Below are 21,454 nucleotides of genomic sequence, written 5' to 3'. Positions count from 1 at the left end.
ATGCCATTCATCATAAATATGATGTTATAACAGTTGATGTGTTTAATCTAAAGAGTCTTATTGGATGGGCTTTATTCATACACATAGCCACAACTGAGTCACAAATGAATCAGTTCACAACCTTTGGTTACTTCAGGAAAACTAAGCTTGTCCATTCTTGTATTTCACAAACATGAAGAGAAATGACTGCAATGGAAATCATGTTCTGTTAACAATTCTGTTATTTGTTATAAACCTTTTATAGTGCCCTCTCAACCAACGGACTTCAAAGGCGAAGCCAAATCTGAGACGAGTATCTTGCTGTCGTGGAACCCGCCGACTCAGACAGGCCAGGACAATCAAATCGTCGGATACGAGCTGCTCTATAAGAAAGGAGATGACAAAGAGGAGGTCCGAACATGATCAAACGTTGGCAAATGCCTTCACTCGTCCCACAATTGATTGCCCCGGGTTGAGTGTATAAACTCTGTTTCCTGGGCTTGTAACCTTTGTTTTTTCTTGTTCCCTCCTCAGAAACGAGTAAGCTTTGAGCCCACCACAACCTATTTGCTGAAAGATCTGAAGCCATTCACTACCTACACGTTTCAGCTGGCCGCTCGCAGTAAACATGGCATCGGCGCATACACCAATGAGATCTCAGCCGAAACACCTCAGACACGTAGGTCTCTTTCTGTCTTTGCTGTCTTTCCTCAACACAGCGGTTCAAGAACAGGCGCAGCACATAAAAAAACAGAAGTCCTCCATTTCTTAGCAGCATTTGCTAAGGTAATCCTGAATTTGTTTGAACAGTGATTTACACTGAGAGATTTTTGAGAGATGGAGGCATTTCTGTTTTCTGCCTCGAGGGCGATGTTAGTGCACATTTTGTTTGAATGAAAGTCAAATTATGGAAAATGAAGTCAAATGACAAGGTCACTTTGTTGAATTTGGCATCATATATTAGCCAAGTAAGAAATGAGACTGAATTATTTGTCTGTTTGGCTGCAGTTGTTCAGCTTCTGGTTGCCTTGTTTTTGACTTTGGCTATTGTATACCACACTGCATTTGAAAGATTTACCAAATTTGAAAAGGTTCCCTCTGGAGCCTTGCTGTAAGCTCAAATGCAATGATACGTAGCTAGAAAAGAGAATTGCATTCCCAAAAGACCTCATATTTATTCTTCACTCATTCAAGTTGAACTGTAACCAAACCTTTAGATCAACTCCTTCATTAATCGTGCCTAATTTGAGGAATAATTAATGCTGATAAGCTTGACTATGCTTCACTTCATACTCGCAATTTGAGATAATTTGAATAAATCTGAGGTCCTCTGAGTACATGCCAGGTAAGTATCTTGGAGGGCTGTTTTTGCGGTAGAGTGTTTGCATGTCCAAGTCTAGAAACGTCAGTCATGAGCTCTCGGACCAACCAGGCTTTTACCTCAAACCAACAGGCCTCGGAAAGGTTGGTGAGCAATGCATTTCCAGTTTTTACAGAGCTGACACATCAACCTTTGAAATTTTGGATTGATGGTAACTGCTTGGAGGAAACAGGGCGGCTCGTTGAGATATTTCACAGTGCTGTAGAAGTATAATGAGAGCAGTTGAAATTTGAGCCCAGATTTTAGGATATTTAGGGGGGGTGTGACATGTGTAGAATTACGAAGGTAGGTTCTTTAGTTTTAGGGTCTGCACCAGTCCCACCTGCACAATCTGTGAATTTGTTTTTTTCTTTTCTACCGCCTTATAGAAGTCTGTGACATTTCTGCCCATTTTGTTTTTCTTTTTAAGCTTCATTAAATTTATGATCACATCATCACTTTTGTTTAAATAAATGTAGTCCTTGTGATTCATCCTCATTTGATGCCATTTTATGTTCCCTTTGTTTTTGTTTTGTTTGTCCATCAACATCATCTCCACCTCCACCACAAAAACAAAAAAATCCTCTTACCTCAACCCTGTGATCCTCACCTGGATACAACCTAACTCCAAAACCTCTCCAAACCGATTCAATGACAATTCTGCTCCTCCCACAATCCTCTGATCCTCCAATCAGAGCCCTCAGCTCCACCCCAGGAAGTCAAGTGTACTAGTCCCAGTTCTACCAGCATTCTGGTAAGTTGGAAACCACCCCCGTTGGATCTCCAAAACGGAATCATGACCAAATACACTGTCCAGTGCGTGGGAGACCGAAAGCGATGATACCTTGTTGCGTCAAGTCTCGGACATACCGCCAGAAAAGTACCATTATCTGTTGGAAAACTTGGAGAAATGGACGGAATACCGCGTGACAGTGAGAGGCCATACTGAAGCAGGAGAAGGCCCTGAGAGTTTACCTCAGCTAGTTCGTACCGAGGAGGATGGTATGTCTTACCCACACGCCACTGTGACCCTATGCTAATGTCTACCTTTAAAACACGCCCCACTTCTGCCAGACTTCTTCCCAAGGCACCCTAACACCCCTCGCCCCTCTCTTTACACTAACTTTACTAACCAGGATTTTTTGTGACCTTTCACCGAACCAGCATCCCCTCCCCTTGTTTCACAATTTTTGGGAGAATTTTCGAGAGAATTTTTCAAACTTTTACCTTGACCAGGCTTTCATGGCAAGTTCATGGCATGTTCTTCTGACGACCTTAAACTTCCAACAATCCCAAATGTCTTGCTGTTTTTTTTTTCACCCATTTTCTTATTACGATAAATAAAATGGCTTTTTAATGGAGTGAAACTTGTTTTATTACCACGAAAAAAGATGACTAAATCTACAGCGAATCTTCAGAAATGGGGCTTTTTTTTTTCTCAAACGTCCCACGCTGATGACATTTTTCTTAGATTTTTCCATTTGTTTTTTCCTTTTGTCTTCACTCTATCATAGCCAAACTCCTTTAGAGTGCTTCAAAACTCTGAAACGCTCCTCTTGGCTTATTTTTGCTTGTTTTTATTCCATATTTTGACTCCACTAAACCCATTTTTCAGAAAAAAATTAGGTCAGCTGTGTGACCTGTTTTTGGGGATTGTTTTTGTTTTTTTCTCTCTTTTTTGGTTTTTGACTTCCCATTGTTGAGATATTAGTGTTATCCAGTACTTGTTAATGATATAATACCATTTTGTAGATTTTTGTCTGCTTCACCGCTTTCTCAGGGGAGACGTCCAGCTGGACGAGAGGTGTCGTCTTGAGCTTGACCTTTTTGTCTTCTATCCCATAATTCTCTCAGTGCCCAGTGGCCCTCCTCGTAAAGTCGAGGTGGAGGCTGTCAACTCCACGTCTGTTAAAGTGCTGTGGCGGTCGCCGGTGCTGAGCAGGCAGCACGGCCAGATCCGTGGGTACCAGGTGCACTATGTCAGGATGGTTAATGGGGAACCCGTTGGGCACCCTGTCATCAAGGACATCCTGATCGATGACGCTCAGGTAGGCACCCACCTGCACAGCTGCACTGCTTCTCAAGTCAATCTTTACAGGCTTTGATGAGTTCTGTGGTTATGACACAGTTCATACAGCCAGCTGCCAGCTCGTTTGATTCCGTGTGTGTGTGTGTGTGTGTGTGTGTGTGTGTGTGTGTCGCAAGAAAACCTGACTGCAATAACACAATTGTGAACTTTAGGACTTGTGAGCGGTCCAAGATGCTCTCCTAGAACATATATAAACAAAACACACAAACACACATTTATTATCTAAGCAAAAACGTATTTTGGATGTGAGTAATCGCGGTTAATTGTTTGACAGCACAAAAAATACACACGTACAGTATATATTTTGAAAATGTTTATGTTGTAGTATAATTAATACTTATTTTGGATGCAGTTAATAGTTTGACATAATAATAATAATAATAATTAAATAAGCAGAGATAAATAAATACATACAGCATACATCGCTGCCTTTAAATGAATGAATAAATAAAAAAAAGGTACCTCACTCTAACCTGGTCCAAACTAGCACCACTGTTTATGTATATACATAATAAATATAGACATATATGATGTAAGCTAAATTATTGTGGATGATTATTCGTGAATGATAGCTCTAATTACTAGCAAGGCAGCTTACTATATATTATAAAAATACAATTATATAAAAAGAATTCTAAAAGAAATTCTATTTAATGGTTTTCATTCGAATATTACAACGAGTACACTTATCGTGATGCATAATTCATATATTTGTTTCATTTTAGATTATTTAAAATGTGCATATTTGATAATACAAGAATGTTTGATAATATTTGATAATAGAAGAATTTGATAAACGTATGCTTCACGGTGAAGACAGCTAAAAATGAAAGAAATTGAAGATTTTTACTAATGTCTTAGAACAGCACAGCTACTCATCATCAAACTTCTTATTAGCACAAACTGTAAGTTAATGAGGACACAAGGGGTCATTTTTCACTAATAACTGTAAGATACAGTATGCACGTATGACATGCACGGGTTAATTTAAACTTTTATTTCGTATCCATACGACACGAAGGCTGTCCCTAGACATTAATTTCCCCATGCGAGGTTAATGATGAAGTGCCATGAATCACACACAGCACATAGACCTGTTATCTGCTTGATTATACGCGCCTTCACGTTAGACAATGGACAGCGTGATGAGATCGGCCCGTCTGATTTCACACGACACATCACATCCTGACCTCGGCGCGGAACGAGACACGACACGCTGCTTGAATTCTCCAGAATTATGAATCATTCATCATCCCAGCATCCGCTCGCTCGCCCAAACAGAAGAGACGCACATAATCTGACACTCTCCTGCGTCTTCGGCAGCAAAGTAATTGAACTTCTTTTCTTGTTTGTCTGTTTGCTTGTTCCTCCCGCTGCTCTCTGGCCTGGTCTTCAGTGGGAGTACAGTGATTCAGCCGAACACGTGAGTACATCACACAACCCTGCGGCTCCACGCTTTGTTTCATCAGGCATCGCTTGCAAACGTACACAAGCACCGCTTAACGGCATGCGCGCGAAAATCAGCGTTAATCAATACATGTGCAGTTTAAGAACTACACTTACAGAAAAGTTCATTCATAACGCTGTTATAAAAATAGCCCAACTGTAGGTTTTTTTCTAATTTATTGGTTTAAATGAAATAATTCCAGAATAAGTCACGATGCCTTTATTATGTTGAATGCTCCCGTAATAATCCAGATGCGTGAGGGTAAGAACAGATGTACGAGTGTTTGCACCTGCAACAACACATTTATGCTTTTAGCAAAGAGAAGCAAAGCGCACCGATTCTATCTGATGTGCACAGACCCATTTAGCCTTTTTCTTTTATTCTACGGTTTTACGCTCGTGACACATTCTTTTTTTTTAAAACTGTTTAGAAAGCTTTTTGTTAAAAATGACTGTTTTGTTTTTGTTTCGCTGTTTTTTCCCAGGAATTAGTTCTCGTCGACCTGCACGCTGAGACCACGTATTCGGTTACGGTCGCCGCTTACACCACCAAAGGTGACGGAGCTCGCAGCAAACCCAAGCTGGTCACCACCACCGGAGCCGGTAGGTTCTTCAGACTCATTTCTGCCTCTGTTGCTGTGGACTCAGAGGCTCGCTCTTCTCCCCTGCAGCCATTAGCACTGAATGGCTGTAATTGCCCTCGCGGTGATGACGGCGATTGTAATTCCACTCACCTACGACTCTGACTTTGAAATGCTCGCAGGGGTTAAGGAAATAATGGAAAAATCTGTCAGGAAAATGGCAAAATAGACTTTTTCAAAAGAAAAGAATACTACGCACCGTCTCGATTATCACTGAAAGCTCAAAACGCACAATCGCTTATAAGTACAGGCGCTTTTCTGTTGTACCTCTAATTGTGCTGTTATTCAGCTCCTGAAAGGCCTTTTATTTCACTTTTGTCCTTGAGCGCACGGCTGTGAAAAGCGCACAGTATCACTGTTGATTTCTATTTGATATTGTATCATTACAAATTGTCAAACTCGTAGGGTTTTTGACTAGAGAATTAGGAGAATAGATACAGCAGTGCAATATTAAGAGGATCGCTGGCTGCGTCGTGAGTCGAAACTGGTTTTTCTTTCAACTTCACAGCATTTTTCCTTGCATAGTTTTGTTTTGATTTAAAGACAATCTTTTTCCATAGAAAAGATGTGTTTTAATTTACATTTTAACAGTTTAAAAGCTGAATGATTTGAACGAGTGGGTGATTTACAGGCAGATGTGATGAAATATTCGAAGTTTGGTTACATTGCACGATGATATCGGAGCACTGCATCATCACGTAAATGTAGCGTTTGCGTGCATTTTAAGCTGTCGCAAGCTTAAAGTAATTTCCAAGCGATTTTAAACTGCTCAAGTGCAACATTTGGTAACATTTTTGTGCTCTTGATTGAGTCTTAATATCCTAATATGCCTGCTGTTGTCTGTCATTAATGCTAACCAAACAGAAAAAGAGAAAGAGAAAATTACTCCCTACTCTTGAATGAATCACTTTTGTAGTCATTGTTATGGAACTGAAGTGAATCGATGCTGAATTTGAATTGAGCTGAATAATGACACCGTTGACTTCTGAAGACGGTTAAGAGCTGAAACTAAATTAGCTTCATAATTGATGTCATAATTTACACTGATTTTCTTCTTTATTGCGTTGAAACCGCTTTCAAACAATCTGTATTTTATAAAACACTATAGAAATAAATATGACATGACATGTTCACTTGTCTTCATTAAACCTGGATTAGGTATAGTTTTTTGTGCTGATATAGAAGTATCCAAGTGGTTGGTTCTGTGCATTTCTTGTTATTATGAAATCACTCATATTCTGTCAACTTTTCAATTTTTTGGGATTAGTTAATCTAGCATTAGTTATTGCTGTGATATCATAAGGTAAAATTGTAATGTTATCCAAATTATGACAGTTGTATTTCCAGCAAAGTTATCTATATTGTGCTCCATCTTGATATTATGAATTGACACATATTGTGATATTATACATTTTCACTCCCAACTCGTCACGTATTGAAGCTTGGTCAGGACCCTTCAGCATCACTTTTTAACCTGCAGGGTCCTCCATTCCTTTCATTTGTGTGCCTTGATTTAATGGCTTACACGCATTTGTAAAAAATAGAAAATGTCTACTTTCATTGGCGCACCTAATTCTAAACCTCCCGGCTTTTAAATGAAATAAAACACAGCAAATATAAATGCAGTCATCTATTTATTGCAAACTGGCTATAAAAACCTGTCCTTCTGAAGCCATATGCTTTATGCAAAGAAAAGAGTAAAAAATAAGGATTTCATCTCAGAAAATGATCCCTCTCCGTTAACGCACTCACATTTTATTTAAAAAGATACTCCTGTAGCAAATGGTCACAAGTTAAACGAGAGTCAATAGCGCTTCACAACCAAGGCTGAGAAAACTTCTTTCAGCAGAATTTGCGCACGAACTGCTGCATAGAATCAGGGCTTCACAGCGATCGTCTATTCCTCTCACAAATCAATCGTTTTGCCTTGGACTTGGAATACTACTACTTTCTAAAGGGGTCACATGATGTTGCTAAAAAGAAGATTATTTTGTAAATTTGTTATGTTGTGTTTAAACTAAACATAATGTCTGCATCGTAAACCATGTCTGCATTCGTGATCAGCTTAGATTCAGGAATCAGTCTGAACACACTCTAATATTTGTGTGTTCCAGAACAGGTGAAGTGTTACAAACACAACTTAACACTGATTTCTAGTCGTGTTCTCTTTTGGAAACACAAAGTAGTATCACTTTCACGACGAAACATAGCATCTCCAGAACATGGCGCCCTCAGCAACACTACAGACAGAAGAATAGCTCCGCTTCTTTGAGCAAATGTTTGTGTGTAGATGGGTGTAAATAGACGTTTTTAGACACTTTATGAAGAAGATCTCTTTGCTTTTGACACTTTAATCTTGGCAACTTTAGGGATCTTATCTAATCAACACTCCAAAGAGAAAAGAAAATGTGAAGTTACGTCATATGACCCCTTTAAATAAATTGTGACTTCTTGTATTTGCCTGTTATATTGACGTCAAGGGTTTCTTATTTAACACCAAAGGGTCCTGGCCAAGCATCAGAATTTGGTTTATATGATTCAATACCGATCACCCTTCTCTAAACTGCTGTACGTTTCTCTGTATCATGTGTCTGTTCTCAGTTCCGGAAAAACCTCGTCTCATGGTGAGTCCGACAAACATGGGCACGGCATTACTGCAGTGGCACCCACCGACCAACACCTACGGCCCACTGCAAGGCTATCGGCTCCGCTTTGGCCGCAAGGACGTGGAGCCCTTGACCATCATCGAGTTCTCCGAGCGAGAGAACCACTACACCACCAAAGAGATCCACAAGGGTGCGTCCTACACCTTCCGCCTCTCGGCCCGCAACAGGGTGGGATTCGGAGAGGAGACGGTGAAGGAGATCACCACTCCCGAGGACACACCTGCCGGTTACCCACAAGGCATTGTAGCCCAAAGCAGCACAACCACCACCATCCAGGTCACCTGGCAGCCTGTGGTGTTAGCCGAGCGCAACGGAGCCGTTATCAAATATGCCCTTCAGTACAAAGACATCAACAGCCCTCGTAGCCCCTCAGAACTGTTCATCACCGCACCAGAGTCCACCGTCACCCTAGACGGCCTTAAAGCAGACACCACGTACGATATTAAAATGTGTGCCTTCACCAGTAAGGGCCCCGGTCCTTACAGTCCTAGCGTCCAGTTCAGAACACAACCTATCAACCAAGGTAGGAGGCTCTCAACACCCTCTCGGCCCCGTTTGCCTTCTTCTACAATCTTAAGTCACCTGTGAGAAAGAGTTGGGTTTTCAGAAGCAAATCGAATCAGAAAATGTCCCTAGCATAGCTAGTTGAGATCAGTTAGCGTCCTGAGGAGAGTCGATGGTAAGCTGCAGGTAAGGTTGGAGCTCTGGGCTAGTCCTCATGAGGTAGCAGGCGAAGTGCTTGGCAGGTAAGACTGATGTTGACCAGCTGCCTTCCTAAAAGGCGGTGAAAGAGAGCGCTGCCGATCTGTTTGTCTAATTCATCTGCCCCAACTTTCTTTTAGCAGTGTTTGCAAAAAATTTTCACGTGAGAGCTGCCATGAAGACCTCGGTGCTGCTGACGTGGGAGATTCCCGAGAACTACAACCCTGCACAGCCGTTTACGGTGAGAGATGCGGGGAAAAAAACAAAACGTTAAAGCGATAGTGTACCTAAAAAATCCAAAATGGGGCTATATAGTGACTATTTTTTATTTGAGTACAAATCAGCAGTACTTTACATCCATACTTCAAAGACAACAAAGTCAAGGACAAGTAGTTACGAAATTGCAAATAAAAAGGCCTACTTAAGTGAAACCTTAAAAGTTCAGCTGTGTATTTAATATATATTTTAAATGTAATATGTTAAAAAAAATTTGCAAGTAAAATGCAGGGTGTCTTAAAACAAATGATCTAAGTTTATTATATAAAGTTATATTTTTCTGTAATAAATATTCTTAGTATTCTAATAATGTAGTGAACACGTACTGTGTTTTTCACAGCAGAACTTCTAATGTAGAGTAGCACCAATTATTCAGTTAAGATTTAATATTTGGCCAAAAGAATGTATCTTCACAATGCTACCTAATTTTGAAGGCATCCCTTCAGCAGGCTGCACACTAGGTTTTGGGTCAATAGCTCCAGCTATCACATTAAAACTGGTTAAAGTGAGGCATGACTGTGGTTCCTCGTAGATCCTGTACGATAACGGACAGAGCGTGGAGGTGGATGGGAAACTGACACAGAAGCTCATCACTAACCTTCAGCCGGAGACGCAGTACTCCTTCCTGCTCACCAACCGTGGGAACAGCGCCGGAGGACTGCAGCACCGCGTCTCCACCATGACAGCGCCTGACATACTGCGCACCAAACCCTACCTGATCGGCAAGACCAACTCAGACGGCATGGTCACGGTCGAGCTGCCCACTGTTCAGACGGCTGAGAAAGTGAGGTGAGTGTCGGCCCTGCTTTGAGTTTGGGTTTAACGAGTGAAGATCGTTCCTCGTCTGTCTCAACACTAATACTTTCCCATTTATTGGACTGCATTTACTAATTATTCTAATTAGTCTTTCCATCCCAAGAGGTACATAAAGTGTAAAGTTGGTTTTTAAACCATTTTATTTATTTATTTTTTACTTATTCTAACAGAAGCAGAGGTCTTAGTGTCATGGACCACATTACTTCAATATCAATATCATATGAAACTTCAATATCAATTTAATGAATCTCAGTTAACAAAAACTGGTCTCTAGTTCACACATATGAATATTTTGCACATTCTCTTTCTATTGGCTTGGAATTTATAAGATGATCACAATTTAGTGTCACTTTATAACTGAAAGTTTCAGCCTCAGTGTTTTTGAGGAGTTTATCTGTATTTACACTGAGCATAAAGACCTTTTTCATTAGTTTTTTTGCACAAAAACTTTGCGAATCCCGTTTCTATAACATCTAATAACTAGTTTAAAGAAAATTTATTAGAAAAACGAATGCTTGAACATACATCAGCACAATAAGAACCACCTAAATGATGAAAACTGATGTAAAAAATGTAAGTTATTTTGTTTGTTTCATGTCCCATTAGATTACATGGAGAGGGCGGGGCTTATGAACTATTCTGCAGCCAGTCACCTGGGGCACACCCAGTTTTGACCAATACTGAGAAATAAGGTTGTGATTGTGAATATTATAACTGTGTTGGATTATGGGAATTCTAGAAGAGCTGTCTGTCATCGTTAAAGGGACGGTTCACCCAAAAATGCTTACAAAGAGAAAGAGTTGCTCAGACCACATTTATATTAATTACACGGAAATGAGCGACTAGAAAGTCATACAGGTTTAGCAGGTGATGGGAGTAAAAGCTGAATGTTGAGGCCGTTCTGTCTATCAGAGAGACCCTCGTTAGTGTGTGTGAAGCGCGAGACTGAACCCAGCAGCGTGAAACTAGACTAAAGCGCGCTGAAGTTGGCAGGTTATTGATGTGTTTACCGAGGGTCGCTCTCTGTCGTCAAACATGTCGTTAATCCAGTGTCATCCCGAGTGGATTGGAAAGTCCAGATTGATTGGAGCTAATCTTGATGGATGTCCTGACGCTGTCAACACAACCTTATAGACTCTGTCTGGCTCTCTCTGTAGGGGTTACTACATCGTGGTGGTGCCGCTGAAGAAACAGAGGCCCGGGAAGTTCATCAAACCCTGGGACAGTCCGGACGAGATGAATCTGGAGGAGGTAAGAGACTCATGGGGCAGCGGCCGTGTACGGACATGATTCCCAGTGCTGCTACAGAAGAAAGCAGCGGGTCCCAGTCATATGCTAATCCGCTCCTGCACGCTAATGGAAACGGGAACAAAAGCCTCCCTCTCTAAAGGGCGAGAGATGTAGGAAGTTGGTGATATCGCTTGCTATTATTTTTTGCCGAAGTAAATATTTGAAAGGCTTTTCTGCAGCGCGTGTTTTCCTCTGAATTGCGCCAGAAGTGCTGCTCGGGAAGGGGCGGCACCACGCAGAGATCCGCGTTCTGATTGGCCGGCGGCCTGGACACCCCCCTCCACCGCCATCTGGCCAGAGGCGCTTCTGCAAACCTGGCTACTGATAGTTCAGTGTGTGTGTGGTTCATGAAGAAAACACGCCATTCCCTCGACATCACACCAAACACCACGGTCACATTCACTGGACGTGTGTTCTCCAGCAGCTGCAATGAAGAAAACACACACATATATATATATAGAAAGAGAGAGAGAGAGGGAGAAAGTGTGTTTTCCTTCCAGCATACACACACACACTCAATTTATTTGACTGTCAATATTTGAAGTCGCCTGTTGAAAGTGGCTCAAGGGCAGAACGACTGAAGCAGTTTTGACGGCTTGAACAGGATTGATAGAAAGCTTTATCAGAGCGCCGGCTCACAGCAAACGCCTGCGGATCTCTCACACACACACACACACACACACACACACACACACACAGGTGGTGGCTAAAATGATTAGAACACTAGTATATTCAGCAGCTAAAATGGTTTTAAGTCAGTTATTTCTATCTTGTGCTGCAGTGGGTCGATAGGAAATATCGGTTTACTTTTCCAAACATTCATTTTTACAGTATTTGTAATAATCTAGTAAGATTTTTGTGCTCCACACATAGATCTGATCTGACCATCATCAGTCTGTCTGGAATGACATGAAAAAACAGAAGATCTTTCTTGAAGCGTCTCGGAGACGCAGTTCTTCTGGGTTGAGTTTTTGTTTCTTCTGTTTCTTCATGTCATTCAGACAGACGTCTGATGATCAGATCAAACACATCTCACTGAATTATTACAATTAACGAATGTTTCCCACTGACTCACTACAGCAAAAAATAGAATTGACTCGATGTCTAAAAACCACGTTTAGACGCTGAAAACACTAATCATTTTGGACAGCACTGTAAAACACAGCAAGTTGAGTTCTGATCAGAATGAGTGCTGGACCGATCGGTCATTTCTCTGTGTTTCTTACAGCTGCTGCGAGAAATCAACCGAACGAGTCGCGCTCTTCGCTTCCGGAGGCAGATGGAGCCCAAGCCGTACATCGCAGCGTTTTTCCGCGAGCTGCCGACCGAGTTCACGCTGGGAGACGCCAAGATGTACGGAGACTTCGAGAACAAACAGCTGCTCAACGGACAGGAGTACGTCTTCTTCGTTCTGGCGGTGCTGGAGATCTCCGACAACGTGAGTCGCTTTCTGCTGGATGCAGTTATTTGAGAAACAAAACTACCAATGTCTTTTATTTTATTTTGTTTTTAAATATTTTTTAAATTGATAAACCGCACAAAATTTGTTGTGACAATTTTATTCGAATCATTCGTTTGACTGTTCCAGTGTTGAAGCTAAAACTAAAAATCTATTTAAATACAAAGACACATGTTATGTTTTTAGGCAACGGCAAAGGCCTTTTCACAAACTGCTGTTCCAGGGACAGGAAGCTGTCAGTGAATGAAAACAATGTTTTTCAAATTTGCATTACTTATTTGAAAATGTAACAAATTAAAAAAACCAAAAAACTAATTTAAAAATTCTTCATATATTTATATAAGTCAGAGCGACAGACTTAAAAATATCAGCAAACAGTCCTGCTGGGATATGAGCAGCACATCTCTCTCTCTCTCTCTCTCTCTCTCTCTCTCTCTCTCTCTCTCTCTCTCTCTCTCTCTCTCTCTCTCTCTCTCTCTCTCTCTCTCTCTCTCTCTCTCTCTCTCTCTCTCTCTCTCTCTCTCTCTCTCTCTCTCTCTCTCTCTCTCTCTCTCTCTCTCTCTCTCTCTCTCTCTCTCTCTCTCTCTCTCTCTCTCTCTCTCTCTCTCTCTCTCTCTCTCTCTCTCTCTCTCTCTCTCTCTCTCTCTCTCTCTCTCTCTCTCTCTCTCTCTCTCTCTCTCTCTCTCTCTCTCTCTCTCTCTCTCTCTCTCTCTCTCTCTCTCTCTCTCTCTCTCTCTCTCTCTCTCTCTCTCTCTCTCTCTCTCTGTCTCTCTCTCTCTTTCTCTGTCAGCTCTCTCTCTCTCTCTCTCTCTCTCTCTCTCTCTCTCTCTCTCTCTCTCTCTCTCTCTCTCTCTCTCTCTCTCTCTCTCTCTCTCTCTCTCTCTCTCTCTCTCTCTGTCTCTCTCTCTGTTTGTCTGTCGGCGGGAAAGCCCTGAAGAGCTGTCAGCGGCGGGACTATGAGATAAACGCCTTCCCTTTAATAGCAGCAGAGTCTTATCAACTGCACTGCAGAGAGACACACACACACACACTCACACACACACACACTCACACACACACAAACACACACTCACACACACACACACTCACACACACACACACACACACACACACACACACACACACACACACACACACACACACACACACACACACACACACACACACACACACACACACACACACACACACACACACACACACACACACACACACACACACACACACACACATGTGGTGGAATGGGCAGCTCTGTGAGCAGTGAGACACACACACACACACACACACACACACACACACACACGGAGGAATGGTGAGCAGTAAGACATATAGTTATAAAGTTACTTATAGTTGGTAGAAAATCTGTTTCAAATAAATGCTGTTCTTTTGAACTATTCATCAACAAAAATATAAAATGTAAATATATAATTTTTTTACAAAAAAAATATTTTGTAGCACAGCTGTTTGCAACATTGAAAATAATCAGAAATGTTTCATTCAGTAAATCAGTATATTATAATGATTTCTGAACATCATGTGACACTGAAGACTGGAGTAATGATATTACATTTTAATATGCATTCAGACAGAAAACAGCTTTTCCGAATAAAACCGAATAAAAGCAGCCTTGGTGAACAAAAGAGACTTCTTTCAAAAATAATCCTAAACTTTATTCCAGTTTATGTCTCTTAATACTTCCGAATATGAAGTCTGAATACTGTGTGTGTGTGTGTGTGTGTGTGTGTGTGTGATGTCTCTGTTTATCTGCTTCTGCTGATGATTTCAGAGTAAATTAGATGCTAATCACTGAATGTAGTTCGTAACTCACATCACTGAACACAACACAACACACACTGATGAATATTACATTAATCAGAGTCATAACAGGATTTCAGACCTCTGACAGTGTTTTTATATGATCGTATTTATATAGTTCCGTTTAATTGTTTCCGTTAATTGTTTCCAGCACGTCAAGGCTGTTTGAATAATAATACGCTGCCATTGATTGCAAGGAAGTGGCTTTAAAGAAACGTTCCCTACATTAGCCTGAAGCATATCATTACGTGTGTACAATTACATGCGATTTATGCAAGGATAGTTTAATGCATGCCAACGTGAAGCAGTTTTGTAGTAGTTTCACCTCAAAGGCACGATTTAGACACTTTACAGATCAAATACCGAACTCTTTTGTTCTGCTGAATAATTCATGCCAGTGCTTTAACAAAACGTTTCTGCTGCTCTCAGTTCATTGAAACGCACTGCTTTAAATACAGTTTCTTCTCTTCATACAAACCCAGGGACACAAACAAAAACATGTGGTGGTGTTTTTTTTCATGCAGATGCTGTACGCGGCGAGTCCGTACTCCGATCCGGTGATGTTTGCCGATATCGACCCGCAGCCCATAATCGATGAAGAGGAGGGTCTGATCTGGGTGGTGGGGCCCGTGCTAGCTGTCATCTTCATCATCTGCATCGTCATCGCCATCCTGCTGTACAAGAGGTAGAAACCGTGGAGAAACACACACTCAATAACTGTTACGCCACATTTTATGTGTGACTTATTTCTGACGTCAGTATTATTGAGATGCTGTTGTAGTTTTTGTTCATGTTTTGGATTTCACTTCTTATATACAGTTTTTACCCTATAGATAAATAAAGAGAGAGAGAGACTCAAGCAAAAAATAAGAAGCTTTAGCATTATGCAAGTGACTTCCTTTCTGAGTTATTAGGGTGAAAGATTGTAAAAGCAATCTGATCATCAGAATAACTGATGAATTATTCACAAAAAGAGCAGGAACATGTGTTAAGAAAGTAAATTAAATCAATTTGGATTTAATGTTGAACTGTGTGTGTGTGTGTGTGTGTGTGTGTGTGTGTGTGCGCGTGCCTTTCTGCAGTTATGCATTGTAAGTATCAGTTTGATAATCTGTGGCACTCATTTGAATATAGACTGATCTGATCATCTGCTGTAAATTACAGTCAGGCATTGAGCTGAACACTTCTCATGATGAGGTCCTTCATATATCCAGGGTTATTCGATGTCTTCTGATGGCAGATTTATTTGTTAATCACAGAATCAATGTCACGGGCTCATGCACACAGCTCATAGTGTAATATTACAATGTCAACAACACGACACCCTACCCGTGATGCACCAATCCAGAGCAAACTAACAGAAACAAGAGAGATGTCGAGCCATGTACACAGAATACATGTGCTACACATCAGGACTAAAACAGATCCTTAGGCCTGGAAAAATCAGCTTCGATCAAGTAAACCATTACATTTTAACAGATATTCACATGGAAAGCAGCTATTTTCTCAAGTCATTTTATATTTTAAATATATGTTGAAAACACAAAAAATGACTATAAGATCAAATAAATCCAGTTAAGAGCAGTGGATATGTATTAAAACGACGGATCAAGCGAAAAATAACGGATGTAAAGCGAGTGTCATCAGCTGTGATGAGGAGATCTGTGTTTGTGTAGTGTACTAACCCTCTGTTCTCCCTCCCTCGCTTCCACTGGAGCAGTCAACCAGACAGGTGAGAGCATGCAGGAGAGCTGTAACTGAGACAGAACGTGTCACATTTGAATGCCCATCACAAGCTTGTGAGCCCGACCTCTTAAAGTGCTGTTCTGATAGTCCAAACACAGTTTTGTCCTGAAGTATGTGATGCATTTCTTTCAGGAAAAGGGCAGAGTCAGAGGCCAGGAAAGGCAGTCTGCCCAGCGGTAAAGAAATGCCCTCCCATCACCCCACAGACCCCGTGGAGTTACGCCGCCTGAACTTCCAGACTCCCGGTAAGAGCTGCCAACCTCCATCCTCCTCATCCTCACCAAACACAAACCATCAGCCAGCTTCCTCTGTCAGAAACAGGTGTCCTAGGAAACTTAAAAAGATTTTGATTCCAACCCTTTTCAATGAAGTGAAGATTCTAGATGTAGCTGTGCTTGAATTATGAGGCACGTGACAAATGCTTCCCAACTTTGGTGCCCTCAACAGTGCATATTTTGGATGGCTCCATTATTTGACATGCCCAGCTTTAAGGGTCTGATGAGTTGAATGCGGTGTGTTTGATTAGAGATGTGCATTTGTGGGGGAACACTGGGATCAGAATTGGGAAAGCCTAGGCTAGAAGTTCCAAAGCCAAGCCAAGACAACATTCATAGGCACCCTAAAGACTTGAAGGCTTCTCCAAATCCATTCAGCAATATTGTGTTAGCTTAATTTTGGCCAAATGTTATGGCAGCATTGCTGCCGCACAATGCATTGTGACAATCTCAGTAAAGATGTCATCCATAAGCAGAAAAAATGTTGATTACAAGGTCTATTCAATTGTGTGGCACTGCCCTGTGTGAAATACTTTAAATCAGTGACTCAGGATGATCAGTTTAAGATACTGCCTATGTAGACAACAAGGCATCTCAGTAGATTCGGAAACATGCCGGTGGTCAGCTTGTAGAAAGCTCAGAAACTTGAATGAGTCAGTGGACACAAACAGACCTGTGTGTAGAAAGGTCAAAGCAGTGCTCAGCATATTAGAGCTTTAATGGGAGTCTCTGTAAACCATATTGAGCCAGAAATACAGAGACACACCTCTTGAGGAATTGCACAGGACAGGTGGCTTCCGGACAGACGGAAGGGCAGGAGATCCCTCTGGACTCCGGGCCTGCAGCTTTACAGCTGACCCGAAAGCTCCTCGCAACACATTCATAACAGCTCAGTGAGTTTACCTGAAGAGCGAGGGCTAGGGCCAGCCAAAGCCAGCTGAAGAAAACCATAAATATATATATATTCAAGCCAGTGGCTTTCAAAACCTCTGCTGGTGATTGTATATTCACACACTCACACACACATGTAGGTGGGCCGTTGTGTTTGAAAGCAGTGGAGTGTGAACGAGCCGTAGAGGAATGTGGGAATTGTCGAGCGGTGAATGCCTGCTCCCTCCTGACCTTGGTGAACAAGGTGAAGTGCGCTCGGTTCTAGAGCGGCCAGCCGTGAAGACCTATAGATTTATTTTCTGAGGGGCAGAACAGCAGTGACAACAGTTGCTCCATTAGTTTCTCAGAGGAGAACCTGGGTGCCAGGGAGACCAGCTCTAAACACACTGAACCAGAGTCCATCTGTCTGTCTGTCAGAAACAGCTGGACTGCGAGAACAAGACAGATGGACTGAGGGGAAACTGTTCACCTTTCTGATAAAAACGGCTCAGACCAGCTTTTGCTATCAAGCTACGGCTGGTTGTGTGAACTGATTAGTCTAGCCGTACAAGTTTGTATTCTGATTGCTCGACTTCTGTTCAGACTAGTTCTCAACACTCAGTCTTAACATAGCGGCTGTGTTTATGCATCTGGCTTCTGGCTGGTCTTTGATGGCTTTAAAAGGGATTGGGGCACCAGTCAGACTGGGAGGCCAACCAGCCAAACCCCAAAACTCACTTCCCACGCAATACAATTCATAGTTCAGCAAGCTTATTCTGAGGAATGACATTGCCAAGCAAAACCGTTAAAGCTCCACTGGTTGTTGTATATTTTTCGAAGGGATCAGGTTTAGGCTTTTGAAAGAAGGCAAGCATGACCATGGCATTTGGGAAGTGTGCATTAATGAACACCTGTTTACCTAACAGTAGAAAAACAACTTTAAACCATTCTAAGCTGGTTAGCTGGTCTTAGCAGGCCACTAGCCCGGTTTGCATGAGTCACGACTAAATAGTAAACTATTTAGTGGTTTTGGCGCTAAATCAAGAGGTCAGCCTGGGAGACTAGCTAAAGCGAGCCCAGTCAAACCATCTCAGGCTGGTTCAGGCTTGGTTTTCTTCTTGAACAGTTCCTCGAGTGCCCAAAGGATTGTTAATGTTGCCGCTGAACTCGATTTTCATCCTTGCCCAGCAGCTCCGTTCTTTGTGATATTTGGCAGAGACGCGAACGCGGCGGGGATCGCATTCACGTGTCAGGTTTGCATTGCAACACGGTTTCGAGAGTGATGTTCCATGCACTCAATCCTCTCAGCGGCTCTTTATTAGCAGACTCGCGCCCCTCTTTCGCAAACAGCCTCTTAGAGAAGCTTTGCATCCTCCATTTTCCCTTCAGGCAGCTCGAACGCAGCTCTCGACAGCTGAAGATCCCTCTCTTCAGCGAGAACGGCCTCTGCATTAGCCCTCCTCTCTTCAAACCCTTGATGCCGTCGTGCGGTCACTTCCCCCTCCCCCTCCTCCCCATCTCAATTTTCATCTTGAGGGTGCTTGATGTCGCTCCGATGCGTTTCTGCGAATGGCAGTTTCATTGTCACCGCGGCTGGTAATGGGTCTTGAGAGGCGGTGGATGGCAGCTCTCTCCTGCTGCCTCCATTAGCTAATGCCCTCTTCTATCAGCCCAGAGATGAAAGAACCGCAGCACCACGTCCAAGCGTACGGCCTCTTTTTCTGCGGCACGCAGGCTGTTGTTATGCAAACCGGTTATCAGAGAGCAGCTTCTGCTGCTCGACTATTCAAAAGCGTCCTCTGCAGTGCAAACACAAACTCTCTCGCAGACACGCGCCTTCTTTGCGGATTTCACTGCTGAAGCCCCTAGAGAACAGACAAACATGCGCATGATAAACATGCACGCCATCTTCTCTGTCCTTGTTACATTTGTGTGTCTTTTTTTTCTTTTCTCGGTTTCCCTACCGAACGTGTTATCCTCATTTCCGCATGTTTGTCGTCCGTTAGCCGTTAGCATGTGTGAATTAGTATTTACTAACAAATGAAAGTAGCGATGGAGTCGTAGCGTCGTTTGCGAACTGTCATTTCAGACTGTGTTTCTACTGCCTCTTTTTTTAATTCCGATAGCGACCGATCACCACATTTGCTTGTTTTAACGTCAGCTAGTATGATTTATCCCCGTCCCCTTTTCCTTTGCAGGTTCAGCCACATCGGTTTACCCCAGTAACCTCCATTTGTCAAGTTAGTCGTTCTTGTTTCTACATATGCCACTGTGTCTGTTCATTTCCTTCACTTCCTCTCTGGACTGACTCATTTATTTACGCGTTCATCTCCTCACAGGTTTGATATGTTGCATCCTTTAGACTCATCGCCGGCTCAAACTTTAATATCCAGCCCCTAACGTTCTACTCTATTCCATCTTTCCACCATGTTTCCCGCCATGTTAACGCTTGCGGACGAATAACATTCCTCTCTTCATTAGGAATGCTCTGTGCGGCTTCTGTGTCATTCTCTTCGAGCATGTGGCTGCTTCGTTCAATCATACAGGCCGAATAAAAACCTCACATCCTCCATCCTCTATTATACCCATCTCTCGGCGTAGGCTCTGGTGCTCTAGCGCTAACGCTGGGACTCTTTGTTTGTCTCCTGTCTGCAGGGATGGCCAGTCACCCTCCCATTCCGGTCATGGAGCTGGCCGATCACATCGAACGCCTGAAAGCAAATGACAACTTGAAGTTTTCGCAGGAGTATGAGGTAATGGTCAGCTATTTCGTTACATTCTGCATGAAAAGAGCTGTTTTTGTCTCCACTTTTTTGACTGCAAGCCCTTTGTTGTAAGAGGAACACATTTGAAGGTGCCCGAGATATTTCTGCGGCTTCTGGGCAAATAACAAAGCTGCTCATTTTCAGACGTCATTATAATAATAATAATTCAAGAACGGCATGTATACACTCTTTTTTATTATTACATAATTATTTTTTCTGGACATTTCATTACCATTTCTACCAAGTAAGAATTTCTGCAATTCTAATTCTTAATTGAAATTAAAAGCAACTGATTACATTAAGAAACACGTTTGATTTTTAGTTGTTTCGTTTATTTTAAGCCTTGTTTTAAATGATTTTAATCCATTTTGTGTGCCCCTTGGATGTATGTTGAGGCCTGGGTGAGAATCGCTGATTTAAATTACTGTGTTTTGTGGTTTTCTTATATAAATGCAAATTATATCATCAGCATAGTAATTTGAAAGTGTGTGAGTATTTGCTTTGTCTGATTTGGGGATCGACTTCTCCAGAATGGTTTGAGATGATCCAGAGAGTATCTTGAGTCACATGATCAGCGTCACTTATTTATACTTGATTAGTCACCTAGAAACGAGAATTCTTATTGGAGGAGGCACCTCTTAACTTATAAATGTTGCCTGCCCTTTCTAGAAAACAGCAACTAAACATTAATACACTTGGAAATAAATCACATACCCAGATATCATGACCTGCTCCTGGCTTTTTTATTAAATCCATCAGCTAGATCGTTTTATGAGCTGAGCAAAACAACAAGCACGAAGATGCTTAACAAATGATGTTTATAATAAGTGGACATGGCAACCTCTTAAAAGCATGCTCTGCAACGCAGTCTTACAAGCATAAAGAAGATGGCTCTGTTGATGACGGTTTAGTTAAAATCGCTAAACATAACAAAGGCCAGATTTACTAAACGGGGGAAAATTAGAGTGCATTTCCGTGAAAGTGCCAATGGGAGGGAAAATTCTGCGGGTGATTTACTGACAAGGTGCAGATTAAAGAACACAGACGCATCATCTCATTTCCATAATGACCAGCCCAATCTACCAAGAGCAGCGTCAATTACTGCCTGCTTTAAGACATGCTTTTTTGGGCATAAAATAATGCCTCAGATACCTGTGAAATGATGAGTTCAAATCTCAGTCAATCACATTATATGATTCATTTAAATACTCTGCTCTCATAAATGTACCGATCGAAACTCCAGAGTGGCAAAAATAACC

At 41.9% G+C, this 21,454-nt stretch overlaps 2 protein-coding genes across 2 annotated transcripts in view; one reads left to right on the top strand and one right to left on the bottom strand.

The window, feature by feature from the left end:
* Nucleotides 1-21,454, bottom strand: part of LOC122348901 (receptor-type tyrosine-protein phosphatase S) — an 819,186-nt gene that overhangs the window by 66,079 nt on the left and 731,653 nt on the right.
* LOC122348861 (receptor-type tyrosine-protein phosphatase delta-like) overlaps nt 1-21,454 on the top strand; it is a 54,175-nt gene that overhangs the window by 10,268 nt on the left and 22,453 nt on the right. Inside the window, 17 exon segments of the mRNA XM_043244749.1 lie at nt 245-390; nt 514-658; nt 2,035-2,165; nt 2,167-2,341; nt 3,194-3,387; nt 4,825-4,851; nt 5,360-5,477; nt 8,117-8,704; nt 9,024-9,124; nt 9,692-9,948; nt 11,133-11,226; nt 12,494-12,703; nt 15,064-15,224; nt 16,257-16,271; nt 16,418-16,530; nt 19,629-19,670; nt 20,086-20,183. Of these exon segments, the coding sequence (XP_043100684.1) occupies nt 245-390; nt 514-658; nt 2,035-2,165; nt 2,167-2,341; nt 3,194-3,387; nt 4,825-4,851; nt 5,360-5,477; nt 8,117-8,704; nt 9,024-9,124; nt 9,692-9,948; nt 11,133-11,226; nt 12,494-12,703; nt 15,064-15,224; nt 16,257-16,271; nt 16,418-16,530; nt 19,629-19,670; nt 20,086-20,183 (2,615 nt within the window).

Source organism: Puntigrus tetrazona, chromosome 7 (assembly GCF_018831695.1).
Source record: "Puntigrus tetrazona isolate hp1 chromosome 7, ASM1883169v1, whole genome shotgun sequence".
Lineage (NCBI taxonomy): Eukaryota > Metazoa > Chordata > Actinopteri > Cypriniformes > Cyprinidae > Puntigrus > Puntigrus tetrazona.
Note: the sequence above shows the minus strand (reverse complement) of the source record. Positions and strands in the feature narration are given on the sequence as shown.